General features: G+C 37.6%; 1 protein-coding gene across 3 annotated transcripts in view; it reads right to left on the bottom strand.

Moving 5' to 3' along the window:
* Nucleotides 1-16385, bottom strand: part of nek6 (NIMA-related kinase 6) — a 34416-nt gene extending 18031 nt beyond the window's left edge. Inside the window, exons 1-2 of one of the 3 annotated variants that reach the window (XM_030149541.1) lie at nucleotides 16051-16385; nucleotides 530-634 (exon numbers count right to left, since the gene is read on the bottom strand). In XM_030149541.1, the coding sequence (XP_030005401.1) occupies nucleotides 530-607 (78 nt within the window). In that variant the 5' untranslated portion in view covers nucleotides 608-634; nucleotides 16051-16385. Of the gene's footprint in view, nucleotides 1-529; nucleotides 638-11283; nucleotides 11441-16050 lie in introns of those variants that run through there. The other 2 variants (XM_030149540.1, XM_030149542.1) reach the window with 2 other exon arrangements.
* Between the last annotated feature and the right edge of the window lie 3799 nt (nucleotides 16386-20184).

Below are 20184 nucleotides of genomic sequence, written 5' to 3'. Positions count from 1 at the left end.
TAAGAAGAACTGTTAACTTCAATGATGCATCTATGACTCTTGCATCATGTTTTGTTATTTCGTTAGCCTCATAGCTTAGTTGCCTAAGTCACATTTTCCACCAAATTGTGAAATCTGCATAAAATGAAGCAGCAGTGTTAGGAAAGTAAGTTGTGTAGATAACACTATTTGGCCAAAAATATGACTTGGGCATTTATGCTACGAAGCTAACAATTTGTCTCTTAAAATGAATGTCACTGGCTTGCTGCAGAACAAATCTACCCTGAGGTATAAAGTAATAAATTTGACTAGGCGATATTAAGAGCTCAACTACATTTCAAGTCAGTCTGGCTTGAAATGGCTGCCAAAATTGATTCTAAAAGTAACAGAGACTGACAAAAGGACAGTCTGTCTCATTGAGGTGGATAGATCTAAAAATACAATCCAATTACCCTTTATTTTCGGATACTGAAGGAAAATCCAACGACCAACACACACACACACACACAGACCTTTTATGTTCTGTTATTATTCAGATCTGATGTCCCACCTGATCCTCCTGACTGTCGATCTTGTAGAGCTTGTTGTGGTTGTCTAAGGTGGGTTCGTTGTTGTTCTGTGCCTCCATGGTGACATCACATCTATTCGCTTGTCACTGCTAAAACACAGGAAATAAGCAGGTATGTAAACGCTGCTCTTTTAACACATAAACACAGTAGCAGTAGCAATTTACTAAAGACAGCAGACAGGATCACCGCATCTTGAGTAACCGCAATATTCCAGGGTTTGAAATCAAGTGATGAGTGACAAGGAAAGAAAAAGCTCTCAAATAGTCCATTCTGCTGCCAAAGCTGTACAATGCTCTAAATTAGTTATTATAACACTTAAAGTTTATAAAAGATCTGGATCAGTATCTAAGTCAAAATAGATGCAGCGTTGTTGACTTTGGGAGAATACGAAAACCTGTGTGTGTGAACATCAAACAAAAAGTGTCAAGTGATTCAGACTCATGATGGCTGAATTAATGCCAAAAAAATAAACAGTGTTGATTCCGAGTGCCTGAAGGTATGTGCTTGAAGCTGTGCATGCTATGGCAGTTAATGGTAGTTCATGTCAAAACAAGATCTGTTAATGGGAAGCTGTGGGAGTGATTAAAATGTCGTTGAAATACGATAAGGATTTGACTGGAGAGAGATTTAACGTCATTTGCTTACAGGAAATTAGATTTATTCAAATGTGAGCGTGACTTGGTTCAAGATGCACAACAGATATTTTTGTTTTACAGGAAAAAGAGGTGCAGATATTCAAAAAAAAAAAAAAAAAAAAAAAAAAAACATGCATGCACTTGAAAACCCTTGGCCTTCACTCCACGCCAAAGGTTTTACATATATAGACAGACAGATGGACGATGTGCCGGATGCCCCCCCGCTCACAGACTTCAACCCGTCTTCAAACCGGACGTCAACACATAATTCTACAAGTAGCGCGACGGACCTGTACATAAAGCTGTGAGACAGTGAAAGTGACCTCCCCTCACCTTATCATTGTAGTTGACTATCTGCTGCCCCCCACGGTTCAGAACCACTGGTGCATGCCAAAGATTTTGCATATACATGGACAGACAGATGGACAGACAATCAACTGATGACAATACCCTTTGGCCAGTGTGGCCAAGGGTAAAAATACCTAAACGATTTTTGCCGGACGTTTCACATGCAAGAAGAGATAAACAATTAACAGGTTCAACATTCATATGAAACCTATCAATGATATAGAAAATAGAAAAGCACAAGCCAGAAAATGTGTTTTTGCTAATTATTTGATTATTTCAATTCAAGATTATACAATAAAATGTTGTTTTTTTCTGACAGCTCTACTGTAGTTGTGGTTAAGATGTTAAGCTAAGAACCCTGTCATGCAAATGTTTCTTAAAATCTGCAAGTACTAGCCTATTATTGTCATTATACAGTCATGTGCAACAATTTTAGGGTGTTCAGACCAATACAATGTGCAATAATAATTCTAACATGGATTACAGAGTTTGTGAGTTAGCCTTTTCATTAGGGGATCTAGTGCTAATGACTGTGTTGATTCTAGCTTTAGACACAACTAGGTTATGTGTTAACATTTAACAAGCAACTTCAGTTAGATGATTTTTTTCTAACTCTCATTACAGTGTAATTAGTAGTGTGGTTGGTTGGTGTTAACAGCAATTTAGCCTGAAGCTTTACTATTTGCCACTTTCCTCTTACCCAAATAGAGTACATTTAGTTTTATTTGGTGAAAATGCAGAATGAAGGCTTCAAAACATCAGCCCAAGTCAGCATCTCTTACACAGTCTATGCTATAAAAACTTATACGATAAAAACAAACATTTCTCTGAAGGACTGAGTCCAAATCAACCACCAACATACAATATATCTAAAATATATACTGATATAAGACTTTTCAGTTGTTCTGCAGGAGCAAAATTACCCTTGTAGTGACATTCAGCCGAAGTAGCACGACTAACATTTACAGCAACATGAAAAAAATCGATCAATAATAAAATACAACGGACCAGTGAACAAATGCATTTACAGATTGCAACCAGCTGGAAAGGCAAAAATACAAGTAATTTATTAACAGTGATGATAAAGTATCTACCTTCAGATTATCATACTGCCATAGAAGCACTGTTTGAAGAAAGAAAATCATTTCACCTGAGAAATTGCAAACAACACACTCCCTATCCATATGAAATCTATTCTTTATATACATTTTTTGCAGTTTACTCCAAAAAAACAAAACAAACAAAAAACCAAAAGACTGAGATGAGGACATTTTATAAAATTCATGTAGAGCAAACAATTCTATATTTCAAATCGTTCACTTTGGTTTTAAACATTACCACAGTTCCAAAAAGGGACATATGAAGAAATTAGATTAAATAAAACTTTATTGATCCCACAATTGGGACGTTCACCGGTCAATGCAGCAACAGGATACAGTGAAAGAATATGTGCATTCATACGAAACAAACAAACAATACAAAAAAATAGCAGTAACAAGTAATAAAACTCTATAATGAAAAAAATCACATCAATCAATATAAATATCTATCACTCCAAATATCACATCATTATTTAAGATTAAAGGCTGAGCTTAAACCAGATGAAGGTGGTTGTCATAATACTATTATAATAAATACTTTGTCCTCTGTGTGAACTGTGTGTAGCTGAATCAGATGTGTGTGACTGTATGAATGTTGGTGCATGGAGACGCAAATATTTTCTGAAGACAATATAAAACGTTTGAGAATCAGTGCAGTTCGCTGAGATTGTGCGTTATATTTTAAATACATGCAAACTAAAAAACACAAATTTAGCTTCTTCCGAGTCATTTTCACCTTCCACTGTTAGAGTGCACAACACACCAACATAACTCACTCATGAGTACACATTACTGTCTTTTCAGGGAAGTCTAAGCCTGCTCGGTGCCTGGGGTGATGGATGACTCATCATGATCAGGGCATTGCTCTAGTTTTAACTGGAAATGAGGAGGCCATTTCCAAAAACAATTGGATCACTGAAAGCTACTCGCAGAGTGACCCGAGGAGCAGCTACATCATGTCCTCTGAGTTATTTCTTGTGACTGGCTGAGTCATCGGTGCGTGATCTTGTGCACAGTCTGATTTCTCCTCCTCATCCACAATGGGCGCGAGTAGCCTTTATATTCACGGAAGAATCTGCTGGATTCAAACCTACGGTGTTCCCTGGAGTTATGGCCAAATCCTGAAGTATTAATGACTTGTTTTGACCGCAAACAGCTGCTAAATTGTCTAAGCTGGGTCATGTTCAAACTAGCTCCTTGCCTTAAAACATTAAAATGGTTGATTTTCAACACCCCCCTCAGCGTTGGAGCTCTGATGAGTCAGCTATAAGTGCTTAGCAGAGCATGCATGTGCTAACTTGTGCTCACCTTCACCTACTCAGCTTTACTAACCATTAAAATTTTAGCAATGCCAACTGGGCGTCATGCCAGGACTTAGGTTACACCACAGGAACAGAAACTGTGCTTCATACACATGTCATCTTGTTGTTAGTTGTAATGGGGACTAAACTGCTGTTAGTATTCAGTCCGTAAATCAGGTTTATGTTAGGTCAGGAATCACAAAAACAACGTACAAGGTGGTGCACGAGAGGCATCCATCATCGTTTAACATGTTCTGGAATTTAGCTGACTGTTAGTTCAGTCAGGTCACATGTCAGCCCCAACGCACGCAATGGGAATGAAACTGAGATTTGAGTTTCAACTTTCAGATCTGACTGAAAGCAGACCATTTCCTACACGGAGCATCACAGTCAAGATGCTCAGTATTTATTGTAAAGTCTTCAGTCATAACGGTACCTGTTTGCACTGAGTGGTCTTAGTCAACAGTCCAACAGCTTCTGAAACGTGATGTGTAAAACTGTCTTAAATCATCTGAGAATCACACTGTGTGCAGACTTTAATTTTTCAGATTTTTTTTTTTTTTTCATTTTTACATGATTTAAGTCAGTTTCCATTCAACAAAAATGAGAGAAGAGGACAAGAGGAGGAGAGTTGATATTCTATAATATTTCTGTACCAACAACATCTATTACAGGGTATTCTGGAAGAGAGAACCTCATCTGTGGCAGTACAGGTTTTACTCAAGGGGGGCAAAAAAAAAAAAAAAAGTTGAACTGAACTACCTACTGTGCATCTAATTGTACGAAACCAACAGTCCTGTGTAAAAGTCCTTGTCCTAGCTTAGGTTTGTTGGTTTAGTAAAGTTCTAAAGACCACACATATCATTAGACTCATAGCATAACTGCCCAAGTTATATTTTTGGCCATATCACGTATCATCTGATACTTTACTCTCCTAAAATGGTAAATGAACTTAACTTAGCGCATTTTCTATACCTCCAAGGACAAGGACATGTGGATCCAGGATTCAAACCGCTGACCCTTTGGTCATGGGATGACTCTCTACCAACACTATCAACTGAGCCACAGCCATCCCATATACTACAATACTGCTGATTTGTTTTTCATCATCGGCTATGACAGGGAAAAAATATGACTTCCGCAATTATGCTATGAGGCTAACGAAGCATTTGTCAGTCTGCAATAAGATTCAATCTGGATATATGTAAAGTATGTACAGCAGGAACACTAACGTTTCATTTAAAAAACAAACAAACTAGCTTCTATAAACCCAAGTGGTCGTAATTAGTGTGACCTCCCTTTGCACTTAGCATGTCTGAAACCATTTTGTTTGGACCATATGAGATTTTTTGCATGAATTTTCTGATCTTTTAACACGTCATTTTTCTGACCGTTTGTGCTGTTTCTTGTCACAACCCATTTTATTCAGCTTTTTTGTATGTATTTTAAGTCTGTGCACATATTTCCCGTATTTTCTTGATGTATCTGCAGAAAAGAGAATGATAAATACATATTTATGCTCATTTCAACCCTGTAAAAACAACAAAGTTAAGGGTGGACAAAGACTTTTGTACATAAACGTCCCTGATGTTTTGTTCATATATTTTGTTTCATGAATATAGTGGGTTACTGTAGGAATGGATTTTTTCCGGTTGTTTTCTACAATGGACAACTTGAAGTGTTATGGTGGACAGAAGTGTGTGTTTTGCATTTTTCTTTGTTAACCCTCACATTGAGATTTTTTGTTGAGAGCTTTAAAGAAGTATTAGTAGGGATGCATCGATACCACTTTTTTTCCAGACTGGGCACAAGTACTTACATTTGATTACTTGCCGATACCGAGTACCGATACAAGTACTTAATAATACCATTCCAGTTCTTAGTTACTTTTGTAAATGTGCTCTATTGTGATTGTCATTAGTCTGACTGGAACAAAGTGCTGCTACTGACATTTAATGTGTTAGAATGAGCGTTTCTCAATCAATCCACCAGAGGGTGCCACTCTTAATTAACCAAAATGGCCGAATACCACGAAGAAGAGTACGTTTTTTTGAGAAGAAGAACGTCAGTGATAACAAACATGGTGGTGACAGAGGAGGTAATACTAATGGGGATACTGATATTGATATTGATGAGGGTAGCTGTCATAAATCTGTTAGTAGTTTTTCACTAACTCACAGGGTCGCTCTTTGAAAATCCCCGCTACTTCCACGGTTCCTGGTGGTACTGCTTCTCCATCTGGGTACGCACAAAGCCTTATAAGATAATATGATGATCTTTATATGGCTCTGGGTACGCATTTGCTAGCTTCCGGAAAACGGACAGAATTACATACGGAATGTACGTAGAGGACGCTCCGTCCGTATCCGTCTGTGACTTTAATGCAACTTTCAGTCACCGTTACTTTTGTCACCGTCGTTTATTTTGAAACATCTCCACACTGTTGATATTACTCCTCAGCCGCATACCTGCTGCACTATGAGGTGAACATCATGCTGCCATCAAGTGGCATTGGCATGTTTGTACTGGAGCACTTTCATGAGTATTGCACTCCGTATCGGACCGATACCCAATACTGGTATCAGTGCATCCCTAAGTATTAGAGCACCTGTGACTTGGTTTATTCTTTGAACCTTGTGCAGGTAGATGTTCTTTTCCTCTTGGTAGACTAGCAAGCAAAGTGTGTATTTATGTTACACACATATTGCTAATGTTTGCGATAAATTATTCACACTCTTTCAGCTGCTTGATACTTCATTATCAGTTCGGGAAATGATGTGTTGTGCAATATGCAACTAGTTGTATTTACATTCAGTTGTGTGTATTTATTTTGTTAGCTGCTTTGTGTGCTGTTTCGTATAAACAACTTCACGGTGGATCTTTTGATGATGATCCAAGAGAAGTGAAATAAATCCATCAATGTGACACCAGTCCTGTCTATTTTTGTGGAGGGAGTGAATCATACCCCTTGACTAAAAGGCAGTCTGATGGGTGGTTTAACTGCTTCTTCACTTTTCAACAGCCATGGGAACCAGGTCACTTAGTGGCACCGGCACAAATGCACAAATGTGTTGGACCTGTTTTGTTTGGATGCAAATGTTGGCAGGAGCACCACTTTAAAGATGATATAGTCCAACCCTGCCCGAAGTTGGCTCTAGATGTCCCAGATTGTTCTAGTTTTAGACATAGGAAATAGCAGGAAATTATTTCTGATGATTAAGTAAATGATTTCCTTTTATATTTAACATTTTATTGGATAGTTGTGTACTAACTGTCTAATTTTGGTAAGCACTGCAACTGTATCATAACTGGTAACATACTGGCATCAGTTCCTCAGAGTTAAAGTAAAGCGTCTGACTTTTTAAAAAAAACATTGCTTCATCTTAAGCCCACACAGCTATTTCCCCTTCCTCTGTCACAGATTTAAAAAATACTTCTAAAGAATACTAGGGAAATTTCTGAAGAATTAGTAGGAGGAGTTTAAGACCTTCTATAATATTCTCCAGTTTTTCATTTTCTATAATTGCTGGCTGATAACTCTGGTGGTCTGGGTCACCTACAGTGGACAGGTAGTCCAATCTACCGGAGTCACACAGATAACACCAACAAACAACATTCCAGTAAGTCAATGTAGCTTTAAGCACACACTTTACTGGAAGATAATCAGACAATGCAAAGAGTTCCCAGGTGTTTCTGTCAGAAAAACAGCACCATGATAATGAGACATTAAAAAGAAACTAAACAGGCTAAAAGAAACGCAAGAATGTCAGGGGTCACGCAGCGAACGTTACAATGTGTATTCAAGACTCAAGTTTATTAAAATCAACACTATGTCGTCAAGTCAACAGACAAAAACCTGAGCCTACCTTCAGCCACTTTACACAACATTTTGATACTGGTATATACCAAGGTTATAATAGTTTTGGATTCTTCATTATAGTTTAGGTTGTTTTTTTTTTTTTATTTAGTTTTTACTTTTTTTCCCCTCAAATTCAGTTAGTTTTAATTAGTTTTTAGAGCAGGTTTGTTAGTTTTTTATTAGCTTTTGTTTTTTTCTAAATGCTTAGTTTTAGTATTAGTTTTAATTTTTTCATATCTTTTATCTTACTCACCATCGTACTGATAGAAATCCCATACTGTACTCTGCTGCTTTCTCCCAACTTTAGTCTCCATGTTGCCAGGTAGAGTGGGGATGAGAAGCCGACTCTAAACCTCAAGGGGCGAGAAGTGACGGACTGTGAAGTGCCGTAAAACTGCTTGAGCAAAATAAACTAGGGATGCACCGATACCACTTTTTTCCAGACAGAGTACAAGTACAAGTACTTACATTCGAGTACTTGCCGATACCGAGTTCCGATATGAGTACTTAATAATACCATTACAGTTCTTAGTTACTTTTGAAAATGTGCTTTATTGTCTTTGTCATTAGTCTGACTGTGACAAAGTGCTGCTACTGACATTTCATGTGTAGAAATGAGCGTTTCTCAATCAATCCACCAGAGGGCACCACTCTTAATTAACCATACTGGACAAATACCACGAAGAAGAGGAAAGTTTTTTGAGAAGAAGAGAAAGAAAGTCAGTAATAACAAACACAGTGATGACAGAGGAGGTAATACTAATGTGGATACCAATATTGATATTGATGAGGGCAGCCGTCATAAATATGTCAGTAGTTTTTCACTAACTCATACAGCTGCTCTTTGAAAAATATCCACTACCTCCATGGTTCCAGGTAGTACTGCTAATCCATCTGGGTACACAAGATAATATGATGATCTTTATATGGCTCTGGGTACGCATCCGCTAGCTCCTGGAAAATGGACAGAATTACGTGTGGAATGTACGCAAATGGACAGAACAGCCATATCCGTCTGTGTCTTTAACATAACTTGCAGTCAACGTTACTTTTGTCACCACCGTTACATAAAAAAAATCTCCACACTGCTGACGTTATGCCTCCACCGTGTACCTGCTTCACAATGAGGTGAACATCACACTGCCATCAAGTGGTATCGGTGTGTTTGTATCGGAGCACTTTTATGAGTACAAGTATTACTACAGACACTCAGTATCGGACTGATACCCGGTACTGGTATCGGTGCATCCCTAAAATAAACAGATTTCATATCAATCCGACATTGACAAAGACGAAAACAAAGGGAATTTTATCCATAATTTTTATACGTTTTAGTTAGATTTGTAAGCACCTAATACAATTTCAGTTAGTCATCTTTTTTTTTTTTAAATTATAGTTTTTATTCATTTCAGTTAACGAAAATGTTTTTTTCAATTCTAGTTTTCGTAATTTCGTTAGCTTCCCTTAACAATAATAACTTTGGTATATACTTATACTTGGGCTTCGATAAGGCTCATTTTAGATAGTTTTTTGACACCAATTTTCCATTTAATTACAAATAAAATTTCCTTACAAACTATAGTTCAAATGTTTGGTATTATCTTTCACCTTAAACCAGTTTCTTGTTATAAAAAATGTTAATATACCACAGTGTGGTTTACATTAAGGCTACATCTCTTTAGTTTTATGTTTCAGCTTCCCAGCTTTTTCAACTCAAAGCACTTTTAATACATAAAACAATAACCTCATTTACCACAACTTGAAGCTTTATGTCAATACACTATTAATGCAAATGTAGAAAAGTTTTGTATGAATGCGACTGTACATGCACTGACACTGATTATGTTCAGGTATTGAAATATGACGATATCCCATAGTATCTAAACAGGTCAGTGCCATAAAAGCCCTACCAGCACGTCAACACTTTTGTCTTTTAGATACATGCTGTTAAACTATTCAGTATGTTGATTTAGGTACATCAGATATATTTTTTGTCACTTTAAATGTTTATATTTTTATCTTCTCTTTCTTTTTCTACTGTATTTCATGCCTCTTGTCTTGTGCTGCTGTTACATTTCAATTTCCCATTTCGGACATCAATAAAGTATATCTGATTGTATAGGCTACTAAATGTTCATGGCAGTTCAGTCTACTATCATGAGACATATCTACCAGTGTTTTGTGTGCTGGTATCGTCACCATGGACCAGACTGAAAATACATGTAATGACCTGATCTGTAACAGAACACATCTTGTCACCAGTACTGAGCCATTTTTTTAACTGAATGTTCATATTAATATACACATTTTCCAGTTTTGTAAATAAAACAGAATGTTGGCTACATGCTTTTTTTTTTTTTTTAATTAAATGGTGGGCACAGTGGGTGGCTTCAGCGACTGTAGCCACAAATATTTTCTCAAAAGCTCTGAAATATTTAGGTTTTTAAAGTAACTTCTATTTTGTATAATCTAAACTGCACTTGGTTTGTTAGTGAATGTTCGTGATTTAACTATTTGAGTATAGATTGCTTGATCCGTAAAAAATTTTAGGTTATTGACAAGTAATGGTGGAAATGTCACTTCCATACACCTCTACTGTGCAACATGGAAGCTCCAGTGAGTGCAAGACCTCAGCGTCACTTCCATGAGCAGAAATGTTGTGTCAGTCAATTGTCACATTAGTATGCTTTCATTAGTGGTGACATAACCACACTAGGCTGTAGCTTCTGTCTAACATCTACTCACTGATGCATTCACTCAATCTGATATAGGTTTTATTGATGGAGGTTTGTTGATGTTTGAGTAAAACTATGCTTTATGGGATAAAATAAATATCATAAATCAATTTGATGTTGAGTTATTAGTAAGTTACCGCTATATACTGTATATGCATCACGATTTGCTGGACAGCGCTGGAGAGGTGTCAAACATGTTAAAAGTAAAAGAATCTACAACAAATGTTTTGTTAAGCAAATTAAGCTGGTGCCAAAGCATGTGGTAGGCAACCATCTGTTGTATTACAGTTTCAATACTAACATGCACACAGTAATTTACTTTCCCTTCACACCTAAATATGACACAAACCGGTTTTTCCCCAAGTTGACATGTTCCAATACAAATACTTTGCCTGTAATAGTGATAGTACTAACATTTTTAGATTAATGAGCTCTGGTAGAACATTTGCATTTAGGGAGGACAGCCCTCATAATTAAATACTTCAATGACAACACAAGAAGACCCCACAGACACTCCAGGTGGAAGCTCGGGGGTTACTGTTGTTTCACATAATGGGGTGGGGGGGGGGGGGGGGGGTTAAAACGGTAACATATAGAAGGCAGATAAAGAGGAGAATACAGAGTCAAATAGTTGCTTGATGGTGGATATATTCCAACAGATAAGACTAACTGATCAACACAGATGATTTTATATCCTAAAAAAATGTGTTCTGCTTAAACTGATCAAACTGATACACCTAAAAAGAACAAAGCTTACCTTTAGGATAAGATTAGTTGATGTTCATTAATAATTTTTAGTCCAGTTAACCTAACCAGTGGTTCCCCAAATGTTTCAGCTCACGATCCAAAAGAGAAATGTGGTCTCCGAAACCTAAATGTACCAAAATACTTTATGCCTGTGACTAATTCTCTGGGGGAAAGGAGAAATTAAAACAGGGATGTTTAACAAAGGCAAGTCCACGTTTGTGAAAAAAAAAGAAAAAAAAAAAACATTTCCCAAGTCCCATAACAAGAGCCAATTGAAACAGTCGCCCAGTGGCAGACTTCTTCTGACAGACTACTTCCTGTGAGTCAGATGACTCAGAGCACCACATTTATGGTCACAGTCTTTTAAGACCACAAATGTCTTGGATGAGAGACTAAAACGCCTAATTTTATCTCCCTTAAAGCAATTTATCACACGTAAAACATAGCGATTGGTGTGTGGACATGTTACTGCATTGCAATTAAATAATATTTTTCCAATGACAGTGAAAGTAAAGTGAAAGTTCACAACAGTACTATTGAATACTCTACATCTTATAAATAAACTTGTCCAGTAGATGTGAATTCATACAGTACTTGAATCTGAAAAACAATCTGTTTTCCCATACATGTCACCCATAAATATAATGGATAACATCCATTGGAGCCTGTCTGTTGGAATCAGTTATAGTATTTTTAAACACAACCAAGTTCCCTGTTCTCAGCACCAGAATACCTCTTTTGTTAGTCATCGCTTGGTTATTCAACTTCCTATCCAGTGCTTTCAGATCAGTTTTATCTTTTGCACCACGACAGGCTTTTACTTTTTTCTCATTCTGAGTTTTGAATCATCTGACTTACATATTACAACATTTACAGTATTTTTAAGGACATGAAGAAGACGACTGATCAACCCACTTAAAACATACTGAAATCAAACACTTGTAATATAATCTGAATAAAAATATTATATATATTAGTTTAGAGAAGTCCCCTATGGTTTTTCTGGAAACAAGCTATTCACATTTTAGACTTCATAAACTCTTAAAATATGTCTAATTCCTTTTCAACAACCAATAGATGTTTGTCAGCCAGTGCATGAACATTGAAATACCTGCCCCAAACCAGATTTTAGGTGAGCTGGTATCACCCTTCAGTCTGGCAACACCTCTTCTTAGAAATGTCAAAATAAATCCTGCTTGTCTCTTCTTCATTGACGGCCAGAACCTATTCATCTCAGACTGGTGATTTGTGTTGTCTTGGCTTAAAGAACCACCTTTCAGCCTGGAAAACTGGTTTCAGAGAACTCTTTACCATCTAAAACTAACTGCCAAGAACTGGGGGGTGGAGTTATTATGACTAATACCAACTGATGATGTTTTTCATCTAATGGTATAAGATGCAGTGGAACCTCACAATATGAGTTTAATTCATTCCATGACTGACCTCGTTTTGCATTTTACATATTTTACAAATCACTTTTTTCCCCTTTGAAATGAATTGAAATATAATTCATCTGTTCCAGGCCCCAAAAACCACCCAAAAAATCCTTTCAGAAGGGGTTTTAAAACAGAAAAAATGCAGTTAGAAATAAAATAACAATTATCAAAACAAATAAACTGATTTTATTAACTTATTTACCTTAAAGATCAGACGATCTATGCATGAGAAAGACAGTGGAGTGAGGAGGAGGAAGAAGACGAGGAGGAAGACAAGGAGGAAGAGGAGGAGGAGTGATATTCTCTGGAAGGAGAATCGCCCACCAGTAAAATGTCAGGTAGAAGAATTTCTAGATGTTTTCTCTCTCTCTTCACTTGCTCATAGTTAACACAAGTAATTAGCACAAAACAAAGAAAAATCACTTGAACAAAACAGCCAAAATGTTGTCTCAATAAGATGAACATGTGAAGTGAGCCAGCGGAGGCTACACCTGTTGGGAGGAGCACTCACATATTTCAAGACAAAAATTCTCAAGAGCCACAGCTCGTAAAGTAAATTTCTAATTCTACGGGACACTCGTACTGTACTGAACTTAACTGTAAGCATATTGCACTTCCACCGCATACGTGTAATGAAATGACAACATATTTTGACACTGGCTTCAGCACAACTGCAGCTACAGGTGATGCATGGTGAAGTAAGTACGTTACAATTTAAAAATTAAATAGATCTACGAGTTTTTCAGGTGAGGTAGTCGATTTACCAAGACAGAAATAACTTCAATATTAGCTCTGATGTTTTTAGAGATTTTCTGGTTGGTGTAGATAGTAAAATAAATACCTCCAATCACAATACGATGACATACAAATGAACTGATGAAGTGACATTTCCAGACTAACGAGTCTGTGATCTGCAATGTCCCACATCATGTTAAGCAGTGCCTTGAAACTTTGGTGACGGTATTAATAAGAGTAGTACCTCATAACAAAAAAAGAGTCTGTATTGAGTTGATGGAAGTTGGGCTGATATTGTCACTGGACCAGGAAAAGGGACATAAAAACACTAAATGAGCTGGATGTAGGCTCACCCAGAATAACACTTGTAAAAAGACAATGTAGTCTGTCCTTGAAGTTAACTCTAGATCTGCCAGGAAAACGGATACAAATACAGGTGCACACTGGTTCTCCATTCAGTCATGTATTAATTAATTCATTTTACGAACTACTTAATTGGAGGGTGGTGAAGGCCTGTGGAGATGAACAACCATTCATTCTCAAATTCACACCTACTGGGCCATTTGGATCAACCAATGAGAATGCCTGAACATGTCTGGATCATCAAAGAGAACCCACACAGACACACGGAGAACATGCAAACTCCTCACAGAAGGACCCCTGACCACCTGGCACGGGACTCAATCCCAGGACCGTTTTGCTGTGAAGTGATGGTAACTCTCTGGTTCCTGATCCACAAGTTGAACCAACTCTGACCTCAAACTAGATTTAAATTGGTGAAAAGAGAAAAGCACAACAGAAGCTAATCCAACCTGTTCCTTCTAAGAGCCTGATATTTATACTCATACTCCCAAAAAAATGTGTATACAGTTTTTATCACCCAAATTATTCATTTTTTTAATGTGTGTAAACCTGTTAAAAAAGTAGTTGAATTTGCCTCAGGATTACTGTCAATCAGGAGATGTCAATGGATAAGTTTGCCTTTGTTGTTTTTTTTTTTTTTTTTAATTTTGGTGTCACATTCAACGTCACAAACACACCAGAAAACATGGAACAGACAATTCCATTGAATCAGGAGAAGCTCTGCCACCTCATCGTTTGGCCAGTGTTCCACCTTGCACAACACAAGGAACAAAATCTCCATTGTAAGTTGTTCCAGATTGCAAGTAAACAATAAATCATGCCTGCCAAATGCCTGCATTTGGAAATTTGATGTGGATCATATCACTGTGTCAAAAAAGGGGTGAAAAACAGCAGGTACACCCAAGTGTCATGTTTCTATCTTTGCCATGAAGCTAGAGCTGATAACTACCTGCCTGTACCGCAGAGTCATTTGACCCAGAAGTGAAACCCATTGTACCCTTTCACAATGAGGACAAAAGCCAGATGTTACTGGGTCTTTTGTATTAGTTTTTTTCCCAACTTTATCTAAACAAGTCAAATGGTCAACATGATTAAGTATCAAGTAGGGCAACACCGAGGCGTGTGAAGACATGGCTTCCTGCTGGGTGGACACTAACCAGCCCTCCCAGTCGTACAGGACACTGGCTCCCTGTCACAGCTGACACGTGACTAATTTTAGCCAGTTATTTGACCTTGCATGCCCAGGCATCCTCATAACCACCAGCAACCAGTGCTGCAGCACCGCCCTACCCACACCCCCCTGCAGCCAGTACTCACCCCTGCTGCTACCACTTCATGTGATGCATTTGTTGTTCGTTTATACCCACAAACCATACACCACAAGCACAAACACAATGGTGTTTTCCCTGCAGGGAATAGTTTGTGTGTGACATTTATGCAATAACCCACCAGCTAAATACATGTGGTATCCAAATATACAAGGAATTTAGCAGATTCAACACAAGATTAATAGATGGCTGAAAGTGAAAGAAAAAACAGCATGCCACTGTCTTTAACTCTTTTAAAAATATTAATAAAAGAATGTGTTTTCTTATTTAGATAAAGAGTCCATCTATTGCAGGAGCTGCAATGTGTTGCAGTGGTTTCCTGTTATGAAAAGAATTGCCTACATAGAGGAAATAAATATCTCAATGGCTTGATTATGTTCAGACAGCACCAGCATAACTTAATTTAGCTGGACTGACAGACAGGCAAGTATTTTGGCAGCATGGCATGTAAATAAACATGTGGCCAAGTCAGCTGGACTTCAGTGTATTTTTTTGCTGCTTTTCTATAGTTGTGTGTTATATTTAAGACATGGGTTCACTCAGGAGGGAATACATGAAGGTATTGGTTATAAATAAGAAAAAAAAAACATGTTTAAAGTAGATAGCAGGGATCAATGCAGTCTAGTTTCCGTCCGAGCAGCGGGTAAATATCATTTCCATATGGTCGCTTAAAGTAGTATGCTAACGCTGTTGCTAGCTAGGTATGTGCTAAGTAACTTGTGCAGCTTTTAAATGAGTAAACACACTGTAGTTTGGGTTTGTTGAGGCGTTTTTGACCGACATAGCCACACAAGTAAATACAAGTTTGGCTCCTGCAAGAAAAAAAAGAAAGAGAAAAAAAAAATCTGCATGAAGATTTTAACCGCGTCAATGTTTGTTTAAAGCGGAGTCCTCCAGGTTGTAATGAGGGCTTACCTGTAGAGGAGTCAGTGTCCTGCTCAGTTGGAAGCTTTCAGGAGTTTCTCCAAAGTTACATTGGTCCGTGTTGTTGTGCAACTCCTCACATCGACAGACAGACCCCCCCTCCCACGAGTCTGCGTGTGTGTGTGTGTGTGTGTGTGTGTGTGTGTGTGTGTGTGTGTGTGTGTGTGTGTGTGTCTGTGGTTTGTGCCACGCAGGCTGCTCCGTGGAGTTTAACCGTCAACCGACTGCACGAGGGCACCGACACCTCCGAGCTGAAAACGGACTAAAGTAGCAGCGGCTCCGGCTGTGATAGTGTTTATTGAAAGTAGGTCAAACGTCGCACACACCTCCCTCCGATCCATCCTAAATCCCCCCCGCATCTGGCAGCAGGAGGAGGAGGAGGAGGAGGGAGGGGGGGTCTAGTTTTATGATATGATAGGCTATAAACACGTGACACCAAGTTACACCGAGATTTATGATAAACTACGGACGCACATACAGGCATCACTGCCACAGTAGGAAATGGTGTTTTGGTTTGCATCTGTGCACATGGCGTCCATTACAGCCATTAGAATTAGAATTCTGAAGTCATTCAATATCTCAGTTTTATAATTAATTCCTATGTATTTATTCTGTGTGCTGTTTTAATTGTCAGACATAATAAAGATCAATATATTCGATTAATACTCTTTTTTTTTTTTTTTTTTTTTGGGGGGGGGGGGGGGTGTCTGAATGACTTCAGCAGCGCAATGTATTCACAATGCATTCTTCTTCTTCTTCTTCTTCTTCTTCTTCTTCTTCTTATTATTATTATTATTATTATTATTATTATTATTATTATTATTATTATTATTGGCCTATGAAGGCTTGGGCCAACTCTGCATATAATAATAATAATAATAATAATAATAATAATAATATAATAAGGCAAGGCAGGTTTATTTCTTTAGCACATTTCATGTACAAGACAATTCAAAGTGCTTTACATAAAACATTAAAAGCATTACTGCAGAAGGCATGAAAAAAACAAACAAACAAACAAACAAAAATCAAATAAATAGATAAAACAGATCAGATAAAACAGATAAAAACTTTTATCTTAAAAGGAACAGTGCAGATATGAACTGATGAATAAAAACTCTATTCAAATGCAGCTGAGAACAGGTGGGTCTTTAACCTGGATTTAAATAAACTGAGTGTTTCAGCTATTCTGAGTTTTTCTGGGAGTTTGTTCCATGATAATAATAATAATAATAATAATAATAATAATAATAATAATAATAATAATAATAATGATAATAATAATAATAGATTTTTACTTCTGGCCCCACACCACAATGTCAACAAGCCACAACTTCTTTTTTTTTAAAGAGCTGAAAACTAAGTCAACATTCAAAACCCTGGTTAGCATCTTTACTGTTACTGGTCACTGTTTATTTCACACACGCAACAACAACAAAAATAGGCAAGCAGCTCTGCAATTTTTGTTTTGTTTTGTAAAGTGTCTGAGTGTTTTCAAAATTGCTATTTAAGTAGAATGCATTGTTGTTGCATACAGGGTTGGCTCAAGCCCTGATTAGGCCCTGGGCAAATTTTTACTCATTGCCCCACACCACAGTGCCACCCAGCCACAACTTTAAAAAAAAAAAAAAAAGAAAGAAAGAAAGAAAGAAAGAAAGAAAGAAAGAAAGAAAGAAAGAAAAGAGCTAAAATTGAAGTCAACATTGAAGTGCAAAAAAAATACACTTCCATGGTCCACCTGAGGTTCCAAAAGCGAGTCATATGCCATAGACTCCTAATGTATGTTAAAATGTCCACATTTGCTGCAGAAATAATCATGTTTATATTCTGCCACAAAAAATGTTAGTATGGGTTTTTGGTCCAGGGTTATATACCAGTGCTGGCCTTTCTGTGTGGAGTTTGCATGTTCTCCCCATGTCTGTGTGGATTCTCTCTGGGTGTTACAGCCTCGTCCCACTGTCCAAAGACCTACTCCCAAATAGGTTAACTGGTCAATCACCGATAGGTGTGAATATGCGATCAATGGTTGTTCGACTGTATGTGTCAACTGTGTGATGGACTGTTGACACCTCCAGGGTGTATCCCACCTTTGCCCATTGGTAGCTTGGATAGCCTCCAGCACCCCTGTGACCTTTTCAAGCACTTTTCAAGCGGTTCAGAAAATGACGTGGGTGATGAGTGGGCTCTTCAGTTTCCAAAAACCCCCCAAATGCCCAAAATGACACTTTTGACATTTCAATACAGCAACCAATGTGGTGTTCAACTCAGTAGCTAAATCCACTCATTATCATCTTTGGAATCTACCAATAATGACTGAATATATGCTTGTTTTTCTTGACTGCTTGCCTCAATATGCAGTTGACCAGTGTTACATGTACAGTGCACATACAGCTCTGACAGAAGCAGCTCGCCAACATGTTAACATAACGTATTGTATTTTGCATGACAGTAATTTTGCATGATAAAGAAAATACATTAAAAAAAATTATTAAGACCCCTTGTGCATAATTTCAGCTCTTGGTGGCCCTCTGGTGGCCACATAGCCCTGGGCAGGTGTTTAGTTTTACACCTAAGGTCACACTATAAGAAATATATTAGGCCTATATGTACACATGAGGCGTTGTCAGCCCAGGTTTACAAAAAAAGTTCTGACTATGGGTGACAAAAATAAGCGGTTAATTTTCATCAGTGTGATCACAGTTGTGGGTGGGCTGCAGAAGATTTCTGGATTTCTAATAAGTATTCTTAAGTATGCGAAGGGTTTGTCTAGCAAATACAAATATGGATGTTTATATATGACACATACACCTAAAACAAATATATGAATATTTTTCACTACCCGTCCATCCATCCATCCATCCATTTTTGTACTATAGGTATTTCATCATGTATTTATTTTGTCCTATGTCATAAACCTTTGATAGGATATGTGTACCACCTTATAAGTGACATATGGCTAGCATCATTTAAAGTGTTACAGCTCTGAAACCACACACCAGAGCTACAGAGCTACTGCTACATTTCTGCAGCAAACTAAGATGTTAAACCATGAGACGTCAGAAAACATTAAAGATGCCACTGTTTATAAACATCTAAGTAATTTGCTTTAGTACAACCCACCAGGTCTGATTTGAAACCTCAAAAGACAAATGTGACAAACTAGTTATAAATTTGATACCTTACCTCAAATACCATAAGTTGACTCAGAGCAGAATAAACATCATCATTCACCAGTATCACTAATTACACCATCGACATGCTCAACATATGCTACACATTAAATGCGTTGAATGGTTCTACCCAGGCCAAGAGTAGAACTTTATTTGTGTTTCATGGTTGGCACCTCAGCCACTGTACAACCACAGCCATTATGACATCCCTTACTGGTTTGTATACTACTCTCGGAAGCCTTGAGTTTGGTATTTAGGCTGTCTCCACCTTGTTTTTTTTAAGCCAGAAGTGATCATATTTGGACAAATGAGGGAAGTTTGCCAAGCCATTGTTACTGATAACTTACAGATAATATCAACCACTAGTGAAACCAAGTCATGACCAAGATTAGTGTACCAAGGTAGTGAAAGATTAAATTGCCTAGATACAAAGTAAGGGTATTATGGTATGGGAGGTGAGACGCTTTTCCATGCCAGTGAGAGGTAGAATAAGACAGTCTTTGGAAAGTGAAAATGAGAATTGCCAAATTGTTTGCAGCAGTAATTATGTTAAGCATGAAATCAGAAGATGCACCAAAAGTAAGTAGTATCTCTACAGTTGTGGTGCCGAAATAAATTCCAAGGTCCTCTTTGTGCAAGACGGAGTAAAAATGAACTGGAGACTGAGATAAGATGAGAACCCAGTCTCCAGACCAAGACCATATTGGACTATTACAACAATACCAACCACACTGAAAAGTAAGACTGTCATGTTAAATGTCACCAATAAATTTCAGCTACATGACTGAAGTTAAAAGATTGCATTAGTTTTGGTAAGACTAATGCCAACAACACATAATGTAAACACATGCATTAGTGCTAGCTGGCAAAATAAGCAGACTGGCTGATAAACTACATTCATAAATCATAATCCTAAATCACAATCATTATTATCACAAAAAAATATGCCATAAGA

The sequence above is a fragment of the Sphaeramia orbicularis genome, chromosome 12, assembly GCF_902148855.1.
Source record: "Sphaeramia orbicularis chromosome 12, fSphaOr1.1, whole genome shotgun sequence".
NCBI classification, from domain to species: domain Eukaryota; kingdom Metazoa; phylum Chordata; class Actinopteri; order Kurtiformes; family Apogonidae; genus Sphaeramia; species Sphaeramia orbicularis.
Note: the sequence above shows the minus strand (reverse complement) of the source record. Positions and strands in the feature narration are given on the sequence as shown.